The sequence below is a fragment of the Cherax quadricarinatus genome, chromosome 9, assembly GCF_038502225.1.
Source record: "Cherax quadricarinatus isolate ZL_2023a chromosome 9, ASM3850222v1, whole genome shotgun sequence".
NCBI classification, from domain to species: Eukaryota; Metazoa; Arthropoda; class Malacostraca; order Decapoda; family Parastacidae; genus Cherax; species Cherax quadricarinatus.
This window is the reverse complement of record NC_091300.1, coordinates 24,002,851-24,023,926: the sequence shown is the minus strand read 5'-3', so window position 1 is coordinate 24,023,926 and position 21,076 is coordinate 24,002,851. Positions and strand designations below refer to the sequence as shown.

The 21,076-nt window shown below is 37.9% G+C and overlaps 1 protein-coding gene across 8 annotated transcripts in view; it reads right to left on the bottom strand.

The window, feature by feature from the left end:
* The window catches only part of LOC128686131 (GA-binding protein subunit beta-1), a 160,465-nt gene that overhangs the window by 88,455 nt on the left and 50,934 nt on the right, over positions 1-21,076 (bottom strand). For all 8 annotated transcript variants that reach the window (XR_011391783.1, XM_070083347.1, XM_070083349.1 and 5 more), the window contains 4 exons: positions 15,405-15,502; positions 9,546-9,612; positions 8,103-8,237; positions 2,658-2,772 (listed from right to left, as the gene is read on the bottom strand). Coding sequence is in view for 7 of the 8 variants with exons in the window: in XM_070083347.1 (XP_069939448.1) it covers positions 2,658-2,772; positions 8,103-8,237; positions 9,546-9,612; positions 15,405-15,502 (415 nt within the window). In the remaining variant the exon portion in view is untranslated. The remainder of the gene's footprint in view (positions 1-2,657; positions 2,773-8,102; positions 8,238-9,545; positions 9,613-15,404; positions 15,503-21,076) is intronic.

Below are 21,076 nucleotides of genomic sequence, written 5' to 3'. Positions count from 1 at the left end.
AATCCCCAAAAAGAAAATACTTTCATCATCATTCAACACTTTCACCACACTCGCACATTATCACTGTTTTTGCAGAGGTGCTCAGAATACAACAGTTTAGAAGCATACACATATAAAGATACACAACATATCCCTCCAAACTGCCAATATCCCAAACCCCTCCTTTAAAGTGCAGGCATTGTACTTCCATTTCCAGGACTCAAGTCCGACTATATGAAAATAACCGGTTTCCCTGAATCCCTTCACTAAATATTACCCTGCTCACACTCCAACAGATCGTCAGGTCCCAAGTACCATTCGTCTCCATTCACTCCTATCTAACACGCTCATGCACGCTTGCTGGAAGTCCAAGCCCCTTACCCACAAAACCTCCTTTACCCCCTCTCTCCAACCCTTTCGAGGACGACCCCTACCCCGCCTTCCTTCCCCTATAGATTTATATGCTTTCCATGTCATTCTACTTTGATCCATTCTCTCTAAATGACCAAACCACCTCAACAACCCCTCTTCTGCCCTCTGACTAATACTTTTATTAACTCCACACCTTCTCCTAATTTCCACACTCCGAATTTTCTGCATAATATTTACACCACACATTGCCCTTAAACAGGACATCTCCACTGCCTCCAACCGTCTCCTCGCTGCTGCATTTACCACCCAAGCTTCACACCCATATAAGAGTGTTGGTACTACTATACTTTCATACATTCCCTTCTTTGCCTCCATAGATAACGTTTTTTGACTCCACATATACCTCAACGCACCACTCACCTTTTTTCCCTCATCAATTCTATGATTAACCTCATCCTTCATAAATCCATCCGCCGACACGTCAACTCCCAAGTATCTGAAAACATTCACTTCTTCCATACTCCTCCTCCCCAATTTGATATCCAATTTTTCTTTATCTAAATCATTTGACACCCTCATCACCTTACTCTTTTCTATGTTCACTTTCAACTTTCTACCTTTACACACATTCCCAAACTCATCCACTAACCTTTGCAATTTTTCTTTAGAATCTCCCATAAGCACAGTATCATCAGCAAAAAGTAACTGTGTCAATTCCCATTTTGAATTTGATTCCCCATAATTTAATCCCACCCCTCTCCCAAACACCCTAGCATTTACTTCCTTTACAACCCCATCTATAAATATATTAAACAACCATGGTGACATTACACATCCCTGTCTAAGACCTACTTTTACCGGGAAGTAGTCTCCCTCTCTTCTACACACCCTAACCTGAGCCTCACTATCCTCATAAAAACTCTTTACAGCATTTAGTAACTTACCACCTATTCCATATACTTGCAACATCTGCCACATTGCTCCTCTATCCACTCTATCATATGCCTTTTCTAAATCCATAAATGCAATAAAAACTTCCCTATCTTTATCTAAATACTGTTCACATATATGCTTCAATGTAAACACCTGATCTACACATCCCCTACCCACTCTAAAACCTCCTTGCTCATCCGCAATCCTACATTCTGTCTTACCTCTAATTCTTTCAATTATAACCCTACCGTACACTTTTCCTGGTATACTCAGTAAGCTTATTCCTCTATAATTTTTACAGTCTCTTTTGTCCCCTTTCCCTTTATATAAAGGGACTATACATGCTCTCTGCCAATCCCTAGGTACCTTCCCCTCTTTCATACATTTATTAAACAAAAGTACCAACCACTCCAACAATATATCCCCCCCTGCTTTTAACATTTCTGTCATGATCCCATCAGTTCCAGCTGCTTTACCCCCTTTCATTTTACGTAATGCCTCACGTACCTCCCCCACACTTACATTCTGCTCTTCTTCACTCCTAAAAGATGGTATACCTCCCTGACCAGTGCATGAAATTACTGCCTCTGTTTCTTCCTTAACATTTAAAAGTTCCTCAAAATATTCTCGCCATCTACCCAATACCTCCATCTCCCCATCTACTAACTCCCCTACTCTGTTTTTAACTGACAAATCCATATTTTCCCTAGGCTTTCTTAACTTGTTTAGCTCACTCCAAAATTTTTTCTTATTTTCATTAAAATTTCTTGACAGTGCTTCTCCCACTCTATCATCTGCTCTCCTTTTGCACTCTCTCACCACTCTCTTTACCTTTCTTTTACTCTCCATATACTCTGCTCTTCTTATAACACTTCTGCTTTGTAAAAACCTCTCATAAGCTACCTTTTTCTCTTTTATCACACCCTTTACTTCATCATTCCACCAATCACTCCTCTTTCCTCCTGCCCCCACCCTCCTATAACCACAAACTTCTGCCCCACATTCTAATACTGCATTTTTAAAACTATTCCAACCCTCTTCAACCCCCCCACTACTCATCTTTGCACTAGCCCACCTTTCTGCCAATAGTCGCTTATATCTCACCCGAACTTCCTCCTCCCTTAGTTTATACACTTTCACCTTTTATACATTTTTATACACTTTCACATTTTAATGCTATCTAAATTCAAAATGAATGTAGCTGTTACAAAGATTTTTTTTAATGTACTGTATTGCATTGAATAAAATTCTCAGTCACAATTGAACAATCATCAAGTGAGCTTTCCAAACAGAAAAGTAATTTATCTAAGGTAGTTGTTCATAAAACTCTTATTATACTATGAAAGAATATTAATAATTGCTACTGAACTAACCATCAGCATCATCTGCCATAATAGAATGAGGTAATTCACTGTCAACTGAAGGAATATCTTCTTCCTCCTTGCAACATTGACTGCCTTTTTTGCTTCTTGAACTGCTTTCACAAATCTATAAAAAAATAAATAAAGAAAGGTATATCCATTTAACAAGAATTATTAACCTTCATACACTCCTATATTTCACTACTATTATGATCAGTGCTGTAACTGAATTCACAAATAACCTGAAATTAGCTTAAAAGCTTGTGATGACATTTTAAACTAGCCTGGATCACTGTCAAGTCACAATGGTCCAGGTTGTACCAAAACACTGTCGTAAGCTTCCTTCCTTAAATGCATGATGTGTGAACTGTTCTAGCCACAGTAATCTTTTATTCTTCTAGCTGTGGCTGAAATTTGGATATAATGATGTTATTCACAAAACATGTATTATTTCACATTTCAGTAATATACAAAAAGGCAATCATTATACTAACTTTTAATTTATACATTTTAAATTTGATAAAATTGAACTGACCAACCACTGAACATTTTTTTTTTTCAACAAGTCGGCCATCTCCCACCTAGGCAGGGTGACCCAAAAAGAGAGAAAATCCCCAAAATGAAAATACTTTCATCATCATATAACACATTCACCTCACTCATACATAATCACTGTTTTTGCAGAGGCACCCAGATACAACAGTTTAGAAGCATATATAAAGATACAATATAAAAAGTGACCTGAAACAATATAATAAACTCCATGTAGAATATAATACCAGGGCCCCAATTATATATATATATATATATATATATATATATATATATATATATATATATATATATATATATATATATATATATATATATATATATATATATATATATATACACATATATATACATATAAATATATATATATATAAATATATATATATATATAAATATATATATATATATATAAATATATATATATATATATATATATATAATTTTTTTTTTTTTTTTTTATTATCACACCGGCCGATTCCCACCAAGGCAGGGTGGCCCGAAAAAGAAAAACTTTCACCATCATTCACTCCATCACTGTCTTGCCAGAAGGGTGCTTTACACTACAGTTTTTAAACTGCAACATTAACACCCCTCCTTCAGAGTGCAGGCACTGTACTTCCCATCTCCAGGACTCAAGTCCGGCCTGCCGGTTTCCCTGAATCCCTTCATAAATGTTACTTTGCTCACACTCCAACAGCACGTCAAGTATTAAAAACCATTTGTCTCCATTCACTCCTATCAAACACGCTCACGCATGCCTGCTGGAAGTCCAAGCCCCTCGCACACAAAACCTCCTTTACCCCCTCCCTCCAACCCTTCCTAGGCCGACCCCTACCCCGCCTTCCTTCCACTACAGACTGATACACTCTTGAAGTCATTCTGTTTCGCTCCATTCTCTCTACATGTCCGAACCACCTCAACAACCCTTCCTCAGCCCTCTGGACAACAGTTTTGGTAATCCCGCACCTCCTCCTAACTTCCAAACTACGAATTCTCTGCATTATATTCACACCACACATTGCCCTCAGACATGACATCTCCACTGCCTCCAGCCTTCTCCTCGCTGCAACATTCATCACCCACGCTTCACACCCATATAAGAGCGTTGGTAAAACTATACTCTCATACATTCCCCTCTTTGCCTCCAAGGACAAAGTTCTTTGTCTCCACAGACTCCTAAGTGCACCACTCACTCTTTTTCCCTCATCAATTCTATGATTCACCTCATCTTTCATAGACCCATCCGCTGACACGTCCACTCCCAAATATCTGAATACGTTCACCTCCTCCATACTCTCTCCCTCCAATCTGATATTCAATCTTTCATCACCTAATCTTTTTGTTATCCTCATAACCTTACTCTTTCCTGTATTCACCTTTAATTTTCTTCTTTTGCACACCCTACCAAATTCATCCACCAATCTCTGCAACTTCTCTTCAGAATCTCCCAAGAGCACAGTGTCATCGGCAAAGAGCAGCTGTGACAACTCCCACTTTGTGTGTGATTCTTTATCTTTTAACTCCACGCCTCTTGCCAAGACCCTCGCATTTACTTCTCTTACAACCCCATCTATAAATATATTAAACAACCACGGTGACATCACACATCCTTGTCTAAGGCCTACTTTTACTGGGAAAAAATTTCCCTCTTTCCTACATACTCTAACTTGAGCCTCACTATCCTCGTAAAAACTCTTCACTGCTTTCAGTAACCTACCTCCTACACCATACACTTGCAACATCTGCCACATTGCCCCCCTATCCACCCTGTCATACGCCTTTTCCAAATCCATAAATGCCACAAAGACCTCTTTAGCCTTATCTAAATACTGTTCACTTATATGTTTCACTGTAAACACCTGGTCCACACACCCCCTACCTTTCCTAAAGCCTCCTTGTTCATCTGCTATCCTATTCTCCGTCTTACTCTTAATTCTTTCAATTATAACTCTACCATACACTTTACCAGGTACACTCAACAGACTTATCCCCCTATAATTTTTGCACTCTCTTTTATCCCCTTTGCCTTTATACAAAGGAACTATGCATGCTCTCTGCCAATCCCTAGGTACCTTACCCTCTTCCATACATTTATTAAATAATTGCACCAACCACTCCAAAACTATATCCCCACCTGCTTTTAACATTTCTATCTTTATCCCATCAATCCCGGCTGCCTTACCCCCTTTCATTTTACCTACTGCCTCACGAACTTCCCCCACACTCACAACTGGCTCTTCCTCACTCCTACAAGATGTTATTCCTCCTTGCCCTATACACGAAATCACAGCTTCCCTATCTTCATCAACATTTAACAATTCCTCAAAATATTCCTTCCATCTTCCCAATACCTCTACCTCTCCATTTAATAACTCTCCTCTCCTATTTTTAACTGACAAATCCATTTGTTCTCTAGGCTTTCTTAACTTGTTAATCTCACTCCAAAACTTTTTCTTATTTTCAACAAAATTTGTTGATAACATCTCACCCACTCTCTCATTTGCTCTCTTTTTACATTGCTTCACCACTCTCTTAACTTCTCTCTTTTTCTCCATATACTCTTCCCTCCTTGCATCACTTCTACTTTGTAAAAACTTCTCATATGCTAACTTTTTCTCCCTTACTACTCTCTTTACATCATCATTCCACCAATCGCTCCTCTTCCCTCCTGCACCCACTTTCCTGTAACCACAAACTTCTGCTGAACACTCTAACACTACATTTTTAAACCTACCCCATACCTCTTCGACCCCATTGCCTATGCTCTCATTAGCCCATCTATCCTCCAATAGCTGTTTATATCTTACCCTAACTGCCTCCTCTTTTAGTTTATAAACCTTCACCTCTCTCTTCCCTGATGCTTCTATTCTCCTTGTATCCCATCTACCTTTTACTCTCAGTGTAGCTACAACTAGAAAGTGATCTGATATATCTGTGGCCCCTCTATAAACATGTACATCCTGAAGTCTACTCAACATATATATATATATATATATATATATATATATATATATATATATATATATATATTTTTTCTTCAACAAGTCGGCCATCTCCCACCGAGGCAGGGTGACCCAAAAAAGAAATATATACCATCCTATTACACATCCCTCCAAACTGCCAATATCCAAAACCCCCCCTTTAAACAGCAGGCATTATATGTACGTACTTCCCATTTCCAGAACTCAAGTCCAGCTATATAAAAATAACTGGTTCCCTGAATCCCTTCACCAAATATTACCCTGCTCACACTCCAACAGCTCGTCAGGTCCCAAAAACCATTCGTCTCCATTCACTCCTATCTAACACGCTTATGCACACTTGCTGGGAATCCAAGCCCATCGCCCACAAAACCTCCTTTACTCCTTCCCCCCAACCTTTTCAAGAATGACCCCTACCCCGCCTTCCTTTCCCTACAAATTTATACGCTCTCCATGTCATTCTACTTTGATCCATTCTCTCTAAATGACCAAACCACCTCAACAACCCCACTTCAGCCCTCTGACTAATACTTTCATTAACTCCACACCTTCTCCTAATTTCCACAATTCGAATTCTCTGCATAATATTTACACCACACATTGCCCTTAGACAGGACATCTCCACTGCCTCCAACCGCCTCCTCACTGTAGCATTTACAACCAAAGCGTCACACCCATATAAGAGCGTTGGTACCACTATACAGTGGACCCCCGGTTAACGATATTTTTTCACTCCGTAAGTATGTTCAGGTGCCAGTACTGACCGAATTTATTCCCATAAGGAATATTGTGAAGTAGATTAGTCCATTTCAGACCCCCAAACATACACGTACAAATGCACTTACATAAATACACTTACATAATTGGTCGCATTCGGAGGTAATCGTTATGCGGGGGTCCACTGTACTTTCATACATTCCCTAATTTTCCTCCAATGATAACATTTTTTTGTCTCCACATATACCTCAATGCACCACTCACTTTTTTTCCCTCATCAATTCTATGGTTAACCTCATCCTTCATAAATCCATCTGCTGACACAACTCCCAAATATCTGAAAACATTCACTTCTTCCATACTCCTTTTCTCCAATGTAATATCCAATTTTTCTTTAAATCATTTGATACCCTCATCACCTTACTCTTATCTGTGTTCACTTTCAACTTTCTACCTTTACACACCCTCCCAAACTCGTCCACTAACCTTTGCAGCTTTTCTTTAGAATCATCCATAAGCACAGTATCATCAGCAAAAAGTAACTGTGTCAACTCCCATTTTGTATTTGATTCCCCATAATTTAATCCCACCCCTCTCCCCAACACCCTAGCATTTACTTCTTTTACAACCCCATCTATAAATATACTAAACAATCATGGTGACATTACATATCCCTGTCAAAGACCTACTTTTACCAGAAAGTAATCTCTCTCTCTTCTACACACCCTAACCTGAGCCTCACTATCCTCATAAAAACTCTTTACAGCATTTAGTAACTTACTACCTATTCCATATACTTGCAACATCTGCCACACTGCTCCCCTATCCACTCTATCATATGCCTTTTCTAAATCCATAAATGCAATGAAAACTTCCCTACCTTTATCTAAATGCTGTTCACATATATGCTTCAATGTAAACACTTGATCTACACATCCCCTACCCACTCTAGAGCCTCCTTGCTCATCCGCAATCCTACTCTCTGTCTTACCTCTAATTCTTTCAATAATAACACTACCATACACTTTTCCTGGTATATTCAGTAAACTTATTACCCTATAATTTTTACAATCTCTTTTATCCCCTTTCCCTTTATATACAGGAACTTTACATGCTCTCTGCCAATCCCTAGGTACCTTACCCTAAACATCAGATAACATCAGAAACATCAGATAAAAAAATAAGACTTATTAAGAACATGACTTACTTCTTCAACAAGCAATTCCTCTGTATGAACTTCTTCAGTTTTACAAACAACTGGAAGAGAGTCTAGGTCATGTGTCATGTCTAAAGAAATGGACTCCACTGCTACAGCTTCTTCTTCTTTGCAGCTGATGCCATTCTAAAAGAAGAAAATACGTCTATTCACCTACGCATTATTTATTACTAGAATATAAATATTTTGCAAGGCATTACTGTTGTATACAGTAATTAAAAAACACTTTTAGGCCATTTTTTCTATAAACCTTAAAAGATATTTTCACAAAACTGAATGCATAATCCCACCCTGAAATACAATTCACTTAATTTTATTATACAATAAATGGCACAATGGAGAAAAATTTTCCTCAATAATACAATATATAAAAAAAAATCTGAAAAAGTGCATTACAGAAGATCATGATGCAGTAACTATTCTCTTAACTATTTTAATGAATAGATATGAAATGCCTGCTTGAGCTAAGTACAATAAACAAAACCTCAAAAAGAGATAATGAAGCAATATTAATTTACAGAGTGGGCAAAATATAATTTAGTATCCTCTGTCTAAAGATAGAGGCTATGAATGTGAGACATGGGTTTTGACTGCTGCAGTGAAAAGGAGGCAGGAGACAAGAGGCAGGAGAGATGTCATGTTTGACAACTATGTGTAGTGTGAATTTCATAGAGAATTCAGAGCATGGACATTAAAAAACAATGTGTGGGGTGAAAAAGGGTATAAATCAAAGAGCTGAGGAGAGGTTATTGAATTGGTTTGGGCATATAGAGAGGATGGACAGGGGTAAATTAAAAAAATGGATGCATAAATCTGGGGGGGGGGAGGTAGAAGTGGTCATTCCTGGAATGGTTGAAGGGAGGGGATAATAAGTTTTAGGGGCATGAACATCCAGCAAGCTTGTGTGAGTGTGTCAGGAGTGGATGGAGACTGAGTAACTTTTAATGGCTGTGCTGTTGCAATGTAAGCAGGGTAACTTTTATGAAGGGATTCAGAGAAAACCAGTTAGCCAGACTTAAAGTGAGAAGATAAGTGCCTATACTGTGAAAGAGTGGAGATGTTGCAGTCAGAGTAGTAATCTGATTGTGATGTCAGCACACTTCTAGAAAGATAGTGATGAGTGAATGTTCGTGAATGTGTTTTCTTCTTTGGGTCACCCTGCCTTGGCAAGAGACTGCTGTTGTGTTAAAAAATTGTATTCTAATTTTTCTGAAATATTTTAAACAGCATTACTGATATGAGCAAATCCATTACGTAACTAACATAATGAGATTTTAATTCTTTCGAATCTGCCATTTCATTATATTACTTCTTTACGACGCACATTTTACCAATTTATCAGTGAGAGTTAAGTACATTTTTCCTCATATGAAGGCATTTTAAAGCAAAATACATACACCAGTCAACACAGATATATACATATATGGAAGTTACCTGTAGCAGCAAAATAATATTTTCATGTCCATTTTCAACAGCCAAGTGGAGAGGTGTTTTAGAGAATCTGTAAAGTAATAGTGATGTAGCATTTTCCTTTTCATATATTACAATTTCATTTACATGCCCATTCGCTTATGTTAAACATCAATAAGAGAGAGAATAAATTAAAAGAATTAAAAAAACAAATAAATTAATAATATCATCACTTCTCACACACATTATCTTCCTAGTGAAGTACTTTTGCAAGAAGCCCTTTGATCCATCTATAAAATAAATAATATTCCATAAGTAAATATTATTATAACTTAACTTTCTTCCTATGAAATGCAAATTTTGATGGTGCATTCTTTGCTCTACTGAAAAATAAGTGTACAGCACATTCAGAAACAGCTGTCCCCTCCCCAGTTCTCAGCTCATCCAGACAAGCATGCATGCTTGTTAAGAAGCAGGTTTGAATATTAAATTACTTTCAATACCTCAGTCTTTTCAGTAGAAATAGGTAAAACTTAATTCAACAATTACACCTTACCTTAACACTTGCCAACATTTCAAGAGTTCAGCATGAGGGAGAATATAAGCAATATAATATCTGATTGAGATAAAAGATATACCTTTGATGAGTTTCGAGAGCTTTTCTACTCCCAGCGACCAGCCCAAGACTGGGCTTGGGATAAAGAAGTCGTTGATGCATTCAGCAATGATATACAGTATCACACTGAAGATAAAAGAAATACAGCACGACTAAATATGGCCAATAAAGCCATGGGGAGCACTAAAACCATAGGGGTAATACAGCAGCTGGGGAAATGGAAAGCATTCAAACTCAATTCAAGGAATTAGAACACAGGTCCAATTCCTTAGAATGAGCCCCTCACCAATATTAAGAACCCCCCCTTGAGAGGTGTAAAGTGATGAGAAGAGGCTAAGAAAATTATGTTATAAAACATAGAAAGCACAAGTTTTCCCTGTACCAGCAGCACAGATTCAGGGAAAGGAATTCATGCTTCACAAAATTAATGAGTTCAATGATAGTATGACAAAACTAAGATGAGGAGAAGATATGTAGGTTTGGACTATATTCCTAAACTATTAGGAAATCTTTGAAATGATGCCTTATGCTGACTTATTAACATATTACAAGACCAAGTCAAGATATTCCAGTGTGCAAAACAAGAAAACAAGTACTGTACTTGAGAAACAAAAGTCAATCACAGTACAAGAAATCTCATGATGGGGAAGAGCAGAGTTAGGTATGATTTAGTATTTTCACCTACATTGCTCTTCATATTCATTAACCCTTTGACTGTCGCAGGCCCCTTTCTGAAACTGGCATTATGTCGATAAATTTTTGGAAAAAAAAAAAAATTATTTTTTCTTATGAAATGATAGAGAATCTTTTCCCGATGGTAATGACACCAAAAGTACGAAATTTGGTTGAAAACTCATGAAATTACGCTCCCGCGAACTTAGAGGTCTCGGCGACATATACGCATCGGCGATTTCGTTGACTTTGAGCCCTGATTTTGGCCAATTCCATTGTTTCAGTTGACCAAACTCATAGCTATTTCTTTAGAACTCCATTTTTTCTATCAGTTGAGTACAAGAAGCCACCCATTTATCGATTTGAATTACCCAATAAAGTGGTCAGAAATTGGCAATTTGGCCAATTTCATGCAAATTAAAAAAGATACCAATTTCAAAATAGGGTCCAGAATAAACAATGTAGACATTCTTGGCACTAAAATAACATATTCTCTGTTCATTAGTCACGTCTCTAGGCCCCTCTTATATTACTATTGCTTTCTATTTTGATTTTTTATTCATACAAAAAAATACAAAATTTACTGTTATGCAGACTACTGCATTATTATAAAAATGGTATAAATAATATAAGTGCACTAGTGAAAGAATATCAGACTCCCCAGTTGAAGTGTATTGGACGTGTGGTGTGATTTGCTTACTCCTGAACATTGGTAAAAATCAAACATTTCCGCTACTTTGAGCTCAATTTCAAGGTCGTTTTCATCGTGAAAGTAATCAAAATCATCTCTATTTCTGTAATATGTTTTCCATTTTATCACCTGAGACCATGAAAACGAGAATACAACAATAAATACTATACTAAAATACACCTCAAAGTTGGCGTTTTAATCCAAAAAAAACGGTCAGTTTTTTTTTTCTCATTACGCACTGCATGCTGCAGGATTTTTTTATGTGGTGCACACTGATCACACAGACCCATTCTCTCACATGTGGGCCTACCAGCTTTCTCCCGCTTGATTTTAAGCTGCTAGAATTTACGAGTATAAATACATCAGAAACAGTGGTGCGTAAGACGTATATATATGACCGAAACAGTCAAAGGGTTAACAATGAACATGAAGAGGTTTTTATACAGGCTCTCCTCACTTAATGAGAGTTCCATTCCTAAGACCACGTCGTTAAACGAATTCGTTGTTTAGTGAGGAGCATCCTATAATGGTAGTGGGCCTGTATCAACTATCTTTGATATTGTTTTAATGTCACCTTTGCAACATTTATAACATTTCTGGTATATTTTTAAATGTTTATACAGTAGTGTACTGTATATTGAAATAAAACAGAAGAGAGGAAATCAGCTCTAATATACATTATTTAGGTATAAATACTGGTCAGAGCTCGTCGAAAGTCCGAGGTGTCAGTAAACGAGTACAGGTCTCCCTCAACATTTGCGAGGGTTAGGGGATCAAGAACCTGGTGAATGTTGAAAAATTGCAAATCTTTGGTGCCCCAATATATTGTAGGGATATATAATACAATACTGCTTCCTTAACCTATTGAACCATGAACAATCATAAAACACATGAAAACATCGTAAAATATTGTAATAGTGCCAGCCCTTTAGTAAAGAAGCTGAGAAAAACTATAGAATTCAAGAAAGAACTCATAGCAGAGTACCAAAGTGGAGGAGGAAGAGAGAGGGAAGAATGTGCCTTCTTCAGTGATTCAATGATTCTACAATATGTATGATACTAAAGAAATGTGGCAGATGTTTCAGGTGTATGGTATAGGAGGTAGGTTACTGAAAGCAGTGAAGAGTTTTTGCGAGGATAGTGAGGCTCAAGTTAGAGTATGTAGGAAAGAGGGAGATTATTTCCCAGTAAAAGTAGGCCTTAGACAAGGATGTGTGATGTCACCGTGGTTGTTTAATATATTTCTAGATGGGGTTGTAAGAGAAGTAAATGCGAGGGTCTTGGAAAGAGGCGTGGAGTTAAAAGATAAAGAATCACACATAAAGTGGGAGTTGTCGCAATTGCTCTTTGCTGATGACACTGTGCTCTTGGGAGGTTCTGAAGAGAAGTTGCAGAGGTTGGTGGATGAATTTGGTAGGGTATGTAAAAGAAAATTAAAAGTGAATACAGGAAAGAGTAAGGTTATGAGGACAACAAAATGATTAGGTGATGAAAGACTGGATATCAGACTGGAGGGAGAGAGTATGGAGGAGATGAATGTATTCAGATATTTGGGAGTGGACGTGTCAGCGGATGGGTCTATGAAAGATGAGGTGAATCATAGAATTGATGAGGGAAAAAGGGTGAGCGGTGCACTTAGGAGTCTGTGGAGACAAAGAACTTTGTCCTTGGAGGCAAAGAGGGGAATGTATGAGAGTATAGTTTTACCAACACTCTTATATGGGTGTGAAGCATGGGTGATGAATGTTGCAGTGAGGAGAAGGCTGGAGGCAGTGGAGATGTCATGTCTGAGGGCAATGTGTGGTGTGAATATAATGCAGAGAATTCGTAGTTTGGAAGTTAGGAGGAGGTGCGGGATTGCCAAAACTGTTGTCCAGAGGGCTGAGGAAGGGTTGTTGAGATGGTTCGGACATGTAGAGAGAATGGAGCGAAACAGAATGACTTCAAGAGTGTATCAGTCTGTAGTGGAAGGAAGGCGGGGTAGGGGTCGGCCTAGGAAAGGTTGGAGGGAGGGGGTAAAGGTTTTGTGTGCGATGGGCTTGGACTTCCAGCGGGCATGCGTGAGCGTGTTTGATAGGAGTGAATGGAGACAAATGGTTTTTAATACCTGACATGCTGTTGGAGTGTGAGCAAAGTAACATTTATGAAGGGATTCAGGAAAACCGGCAGGCCGGACTTGAGTCCTGGAGATTGGAAGTACAGTGCCTGCACTCTGAAGGAGGAGTGTTAATGTTGCAGTTTAAAAACTGTAGTGTAAAGCACCCTTCTGGCAAGACAGTGATGGAGTGAATGATGGTGAAAGTTTTTCTTTTTCGGGCCACCCTGCCTTGGTGGGAATCGGCCAGCGTGCTAATAAAAAAATAAAAATAAAGCAGAATTAGTCGATAAAGGCTATAGTGCCAGCCAGCAATAAAGTGTAGCATTAACAGTGTAGCAAGTAAGTTAAGTGATAAACAGTTAGAAAAAGGACAGCATGAAGCTAACTCCTCCAATGTTGTTGGAGTTATACAGGGCGACTGACAACACCGCCGTCTCTAGTCTCTACTGCCTCTGATGCTGCCTCCATGGCTTATGTCTCAGTGGCCTTTATACACCCAACAACAACAACACAGCAACACTCTTGACATACTTAATGACGTATTTTATTCATTCTAGAGTATATGTCATGTCTCTATGTTAATAATATTGTTTATTTCATATCAGATGAATTGTGAAAGATAAATAAGCCATAGAGTTGATATTACTGTCATATTGAAGGACTATCTTGTCCTATCTCCTAACAAACTCTGCCACCGCCACAATACCTAAGATATGTAATGACATATTTTAAATATGATTGGGCGGCTGGGAATTCGCGAATGTTTGAAGCCCGCAAAAGTGGACAACGCGAATGTTGAGGGAGACTTGTACATCACTAAGTGAGGAGAGAATGCATTCAAGTCAATGACTGCAGTTGTGTAATATAAACAAAGAATAAAGAAGACTGCAAAAAGCTGTAGGACTGCAGTGATGAAGATGGGAGGAAAAAAGATAAACTGGTACTACCATATGAAATGAGAAGAAACCTACTGCTAGTGTTGTGGTTAAAAAAAAAAAAAAATCTAGGGATGGACATCACACCATAATCACTGGAAGCTCATATAAACAAGGTAACATCAGTGCTATATGGTAAACCAGGAACCCTTAAGTACCTCAACAAGGAATCATTCTAAGTAAGATATACTGTACAATACAGCATTGGCATGGAATCCTCACCATTTTAAGCATCTAAGAAAGCTTAAGCAAGTCAAAGAAATTTATGAGCAAACTGTCTCATGAAATAAAAGATTTGAGCTTTGATGACAGACTTAAAGAACTAAGTTTAACAATGCTGAAGAAATCAAGGTACACTGGGACATGATTACAATATACAAGATATTTAGTAGTACTGTACTTAGAGGGTAGATAAGGATGCTGTCTGCAAGGGGTGGGATTAAAATAATGGAGGCAAAATTGCAAATTAACCCAAACAAGTGAGCTAATAAAAGGATTTTTCTCAATGTGAGGGTAATGTATGGAATGCACTAGGAATACATGGAGTTGGGGAAGCATCATACAGTTGATTGATGCACCCCCCCCCCAAAAAAAACAAGTGAAATCTAACAAACAATTAAATATTCAAGAAAGGACAATCCAAGCTCAACTTTATTCATATTCTTTACATTTACAATGTCACTGACTACTGATTTTAAATTATCTGAAATTTTTAAGCTCTTAAAAAAAAAAATCCAAAAATATGAAATGCTAAAATATAGTGAACTGAGAAGTACAGCATACAAAATTTTGAATGTAAAAATAGCTATTTTTCCACTAAGAAAGATGCATGTCATAATTACCTATCCTTCAATACAAGACTTCTACTTACTTGTTAGCTATATCAGTCTGAGCATGTTGTTTCAGCAGCAATTTAACAATTGAGGTATGCCCTCTATCACATGCCCAGTGCAGAGCTGTCATTTTTAACTGTTAAGAAATAAATTATTTATTACACTGCCCAGTGCAACAAAAATTCTTATTAATTCATTCTGATCATTTACTGACAAATTTAATATTATGGCTGAGATTACAACCTTTTCCTAATTATCATATTTTGAATGCTTACTGTAAATCATTTATAAAAAAAATGGCAATCCATATATTTTACCTTTTAACTCACAAACTTAACTGGATAAATTAATTCATAAAAAGAAATCCCAATTCCCCTGCCTCCTACAGGTACAGGTCCTCCATCACAAATCCGGCATCATTGGGACCTGTAGTGTGCCAGATTACTGAGTTTGTCGGATTACAGAGTGGTTAGGTTAGAATACACTTAATAAAATTAACCAACTTGACTTACCCAGTTCACCAAACATCGGCAAAAATCGAACATTTCCGCTACTTTGAGCTCAATTTCAAGGTACTTTTCGTCATGAAAGCAATCAAAATCACGTCTATTTCTGTAATATATCTTCCTTTCTATCAAATGAGTTAAAAAAATTGAGAATAAAACCATAAAAACCATACGAAAATATACTGCAAAGAGGCGGCTAATGACTGAGAAATTAACTCCCTTATTTATCGTCCATCTTTTTTATTTTTGTTTTACGTTAAGAAGCATCTTTCCATCATACATTCCCCAAGTTTCAATGAGATAGCCCAACAAACAACCAAGAAAAAAAAAAATATTTACCAAAAATCATATATGGCAAGCCCAAGCCAGGTATTGGAAATAAATCACTTTTTCTGACTTTTCTGGGTTATCCTAGGTTCTCTATACATACACTGCTATGTATGATAATCTATGTAACTGTATTTGTGTATACTTGAATAAACTTATTTACTTCTAGTCTGTCAACTGAGTACAAGAAACTGCCCATTCACTTATTTCAACTACCCAATAAAGTGGTCAGAAATTGGCAATTTGGCCAATTTCACACAAATTTCAACAGATGCCAATTTCAAAATAGGATCCAGAATAAACAATGCAGACATTCCTGGCACTAAAATAACATTTTCTCTGTTCATTAGTCACGGATACAGGCCCCTCTTATATTACTCTTGCTTTTCATTTGGAATTTTTATTCACAAAAAAATAGATTTACTGTTATGCAGACTACTGCATTATTGTAATAATTGTATAAATAATGTCAAGCCATTCTTGACTCCATATTGGAATTTAGACTGGCATGTGGACAGGTATTGGACGGTGACGTCATTTGTTTCCTCTTGAGCTTCGCTAAAGAGTAGAACATTTTCACTACTGTGAGCGCAATTTCAAGGTACTTTTCGTCATGAAAGCAATCAAAATCATATCTATTTCTGTAATATATCTTTTATTCTATCAAATGAGACCGAAAAAATGAGAATATAACCATAACAACCATACAAAAATATACCGCTAAGCGGCCGCTAATGGCTGAGAAGTGAACTCCGCTATTTATGGTCTGATTTCTTTCATTTTTGGTGTACATGAAGAAGTATCTTTCCATCATACATTGCCCAAGTTTGAATAAGATAACCCAACAAACAACTGAAAAAATAATATAATAATAATAATAATAATATCTTTATTTACTACATGTACATGTATACAAGGTATACAGGCCTACCTGACATCAGTGACATACTACGTACTGTATAGAAAGCCGCTTGTTATGCTATTTCAAGAAAATTAGGTCAGTGTCCTAGGATAACACCCCCACTAGTCGACTAACACCCAGGTACCCATTTACTGATGGGTAAACATAGACAACAGGTGTAAAGAAACACGCCTAATGTTTCTACTCGGGCTGGGAATCGAATATTTACCAAAAATCATATATGGCTAACCCAAGCCAGGTACTAAAAATAAGCCACGTTGACTTTTTTTGGGTTATCCTAGGTTCTCTACACATATGCTGCTATGTGTGATAATCTATATAGAGAAAATAACTTTTGTTTCATGTTTATGGTGCAGTATGAGTGTATATCACAGCTAGCCCTGTGCTACACTCCGTTTTCTTTAATATAAGCCACCAAGACAGGGATAGGAAAATGGTATTTGTATACCATATCCTCTTCATACCTCTGTCGAACTGCTAGGTATTATGCCAAATATTATTCATTCTGGAGTATTTAACATGTTTTATGTTATTTATATTGTTTATTATGTCATATTAGATCAATTGTGATTGGCAAATAAGCTGTAGTGTTCATATTAGCATAATAATAAAGCATATTCTCCTGCATCATGAGACTGAGCTCATGGTGAGCTAAGGTGGCTTCAAAGCCACCTTATCTTTAATGGATAATGTACTGTGTAGGTGCTTTACATAATGAGAAGCACTTCTTTTATTCACTGGAACCATGGCTAGGGCTAAAAGTAAGCAAGTTAAAACAATAAATGGAGAAAAAGAAATTGGAATGACTTATGCAGCAATTAGTGCCACCAAACAGTACCAGCAGGTTGGTATGGCAACCCTAGAAATTTGAAATTATGCTAGCCAAAACTAGTGCCGAATAACTGAAGGAACCGAATAACTGATTGCCGGATTTGTGATGGCGGACCTGTACAATGACCTTTATTTAAAAAAACATTACTATAAAATCTATCTTCTACCTGTAGCATCATTCCTCCAGGAACACGAGAGGGTAAACAAAACAATCAAGCCTCAAGGTTACACTGCCTAATGATGCCTCATCTATCAACCTACCTATCCAAATCACATACAGTGGTCCCCCACTTTTCGTAGTTCCCGGCAATCGTAAAATTCGCCAATCATAGAGGTATTTTCGTATACACATGGACTCGCTTTTCATAGGTTGACTCGCGAGTCGTAGTTCGTCCGGGACGCATACCCACGGCGTGAGCCAGGGCGGCAGCCAGTCTGGCATTGTTTACCAGTGAGCAAAGGTCCCCTCACGTGCTCCAGCGAAATATTTCATAATATTCCATTTATTTTAATGCTTGCAAGTACTAAATAAGCTACCATGGCTCCAAAGAAAGCTCCTAGTGCCAAGCCTGTGGTAAAGAAGGTGAGAAATACGACTGAATTTAAGAAAACCATCACTGAACAATATGAAAGTGGTACAAGTGTGGCCGAACTGTCCAGGATGTATAAGAAACCCTACACAACCTTATGTTCCATAGTGGCCAAGAAAAATGAAATAAAGGATGCTGTTGTTGCAAAGGGAGTAACTATGCTGACAAAAATGAGATCACCAGTACTCGAAGAGGTTGAGAAGTTATTATTGGTGTGGATAAATGAGAAACAATTAGCAGGAGATACTCTTATGACTTCGTTTATTTGTGAAAAGGCTAGGCAGTTGCATGAAGATTTGGTAAAGAAATTGCCTGCAAATAGTGGTGAAGTGAGTGAATTTAAGGCCAGCAAAGGCTGGTTTGAGAGATTTAAGAACCGTACTGGCATACACAGTGTGGTAAGGCATGGTGAGGCTGCCAGTTCGGACCACAAGGCGGCTGAAAAATATGTGCATGAATTCCAGGAGTACATAGAGGCTGAAGGACTGAAACCTGAACAAGTGTTCAATTGTGACAAAACAGGTCTCTTTTGGAAGAAAATGCCAAAGGGGACCTTCATTACACAAGAGGAAAAGGCAGTGCCAGGACACAAGCCTATGAAAGACAGGCTGATGCTAATGTTCTGTGCTAATGCTAGTGGGAATTTCAAAGTGAAGCCATTACTAGTGTACCATTCTGAAAATCCCAGAGTGCTCAGGAAAAACAATGTTATGAAGAGTAAATTGTGTGTGTTTTGGAAATCTAACAGTAAGACATGGGTCACGAGGGAAATTTTCGTTGAGTGGTTCAATGAAGTGTTTGGCCCTAGTGTGAAGGAGTATCTCCTGGAAAAGAAATTGGATCTCAAGTGCCTGCTAGTAATGGACAATGCACCTGCTCATCCTCCAAACTTGGATGACCTAATTTTCGAGGAGTTTGGGTTCATCACAGGTAAGTTCTTGCCCCCGAATACCACTCCTCTCCTCCAACCCATGGACCAGCAGGTTATTGCAAACTTTAAAAAACTCTACACAAAAGCAATGTTTCACAGGTGCTTGACTGTGACCACAGACACTCACTTGACCCTAAGGGAATTTTGGAGAGAACACTTCAGCATCCTCCACTGCATAACCCATATAGGTATGGCTTGGGAGGGAGTGACTACCAGGACTTTGAACTCTGCCTGGAGAAAATTGTGGCCAGATTGTGTCAACAAGAGGGATTTTAAAGAATTTGGGACTGGCCCTAATGAGCCTATGTCTGTTGTAAAATCAATTGTGGCACTGGGGAGTTCCATGGGGTTGGATGTGAGTTTGGAGGATGTGGAAGAATTGGTGGAAGACCACAATGAAGAGCTCACAACTGAGGAGCTGCAAGAGCTTCAGCAGGAAGAGCAACACATCGCAGCTCAGAATCTTGCTGCAAAGGAGGAGGGAGAGAGATGGAAGAAGGTGCCTTCTTCAGAAATTAAAGAGATTTTTACTATGTGGGATAAGATGGAAAGCTTTATGGAGAAACATCACCCTAACAAGGTTGTTGCAAGCCAGGTTGGCAACATGTACAGTGACAAAGTCTTGGGCCATTTTAGGGAAGTGTTAAAGAGACGCCAGAAACAGAGCTCTCTCCACAGTTATTTTGTGAGACAGGACTCCAGTGACTCTCAAGGTGGTCCTAGTGGCATTAAGAAACAGAGAAGAGAAGCAACCCCAGAAAAGCAAATGGTACCTAAGGTGTTGATGGAAGGGGATTCCCCTTCCAAACTATAAACAATCCACTCTCTCTCCTCCTCCAGTCTCCCATACACTAAGAAGAATCTCCAATAAAGGTAAGTGTTATGCTGTTAATGTTTCATTCATCATTTCCCATTGTATTGTTTATGTACTACATGCATATTTCATGTTAAAAAATTTTTTGTTTTAATACTTCTGGGTGTCAGGAACGGATTAATTGTATTTACATTATTTCTTATGGGGAAAATTGATTCGTAAATCGTAAATTTCGTTTATAGTAACGGCTCCAGGAACGGATTAATTACGAACAACGAGGGACCACTGTATATCCAAATCACTAATTTTATATAATCCCTCTGAAGGGCACTAGCAGAAAAAATAAGGCCACCATGAAACTTAATACAGTATAAACATATCATTCCAACCTTTTCTATTCTAATTTAACTCTCAATGGGCCCTTTCTTTACATAATCCTCTACTTTCATTTTCCACCACTTGTAATTTCTTCTTGAAATCCTTTTACTCTTCTTTTTCACATTGCCTTAAAAAAAAAAAAAAAAGACTAATGTGACATACTTGTGATTCCTGGTAAGGTTAAATACTAGTATTATATTCATGGGGAACTGCTAAAACTCTAAGAGACATACAGTGCTTGGGGAATGAAAAGTAAAGAGATCTGATCCAAGGGAGGTTTATATCCTGTTCCTTGAATCAAGAGCCCTTCATAAGCATCAGAGCACCCCCTTCTCTATCCTTTAAGAGATGTTGCATATTAAATCTTATGAACAAAAAATATTCACTGAATGATAAGAAATGCTGTCCAAG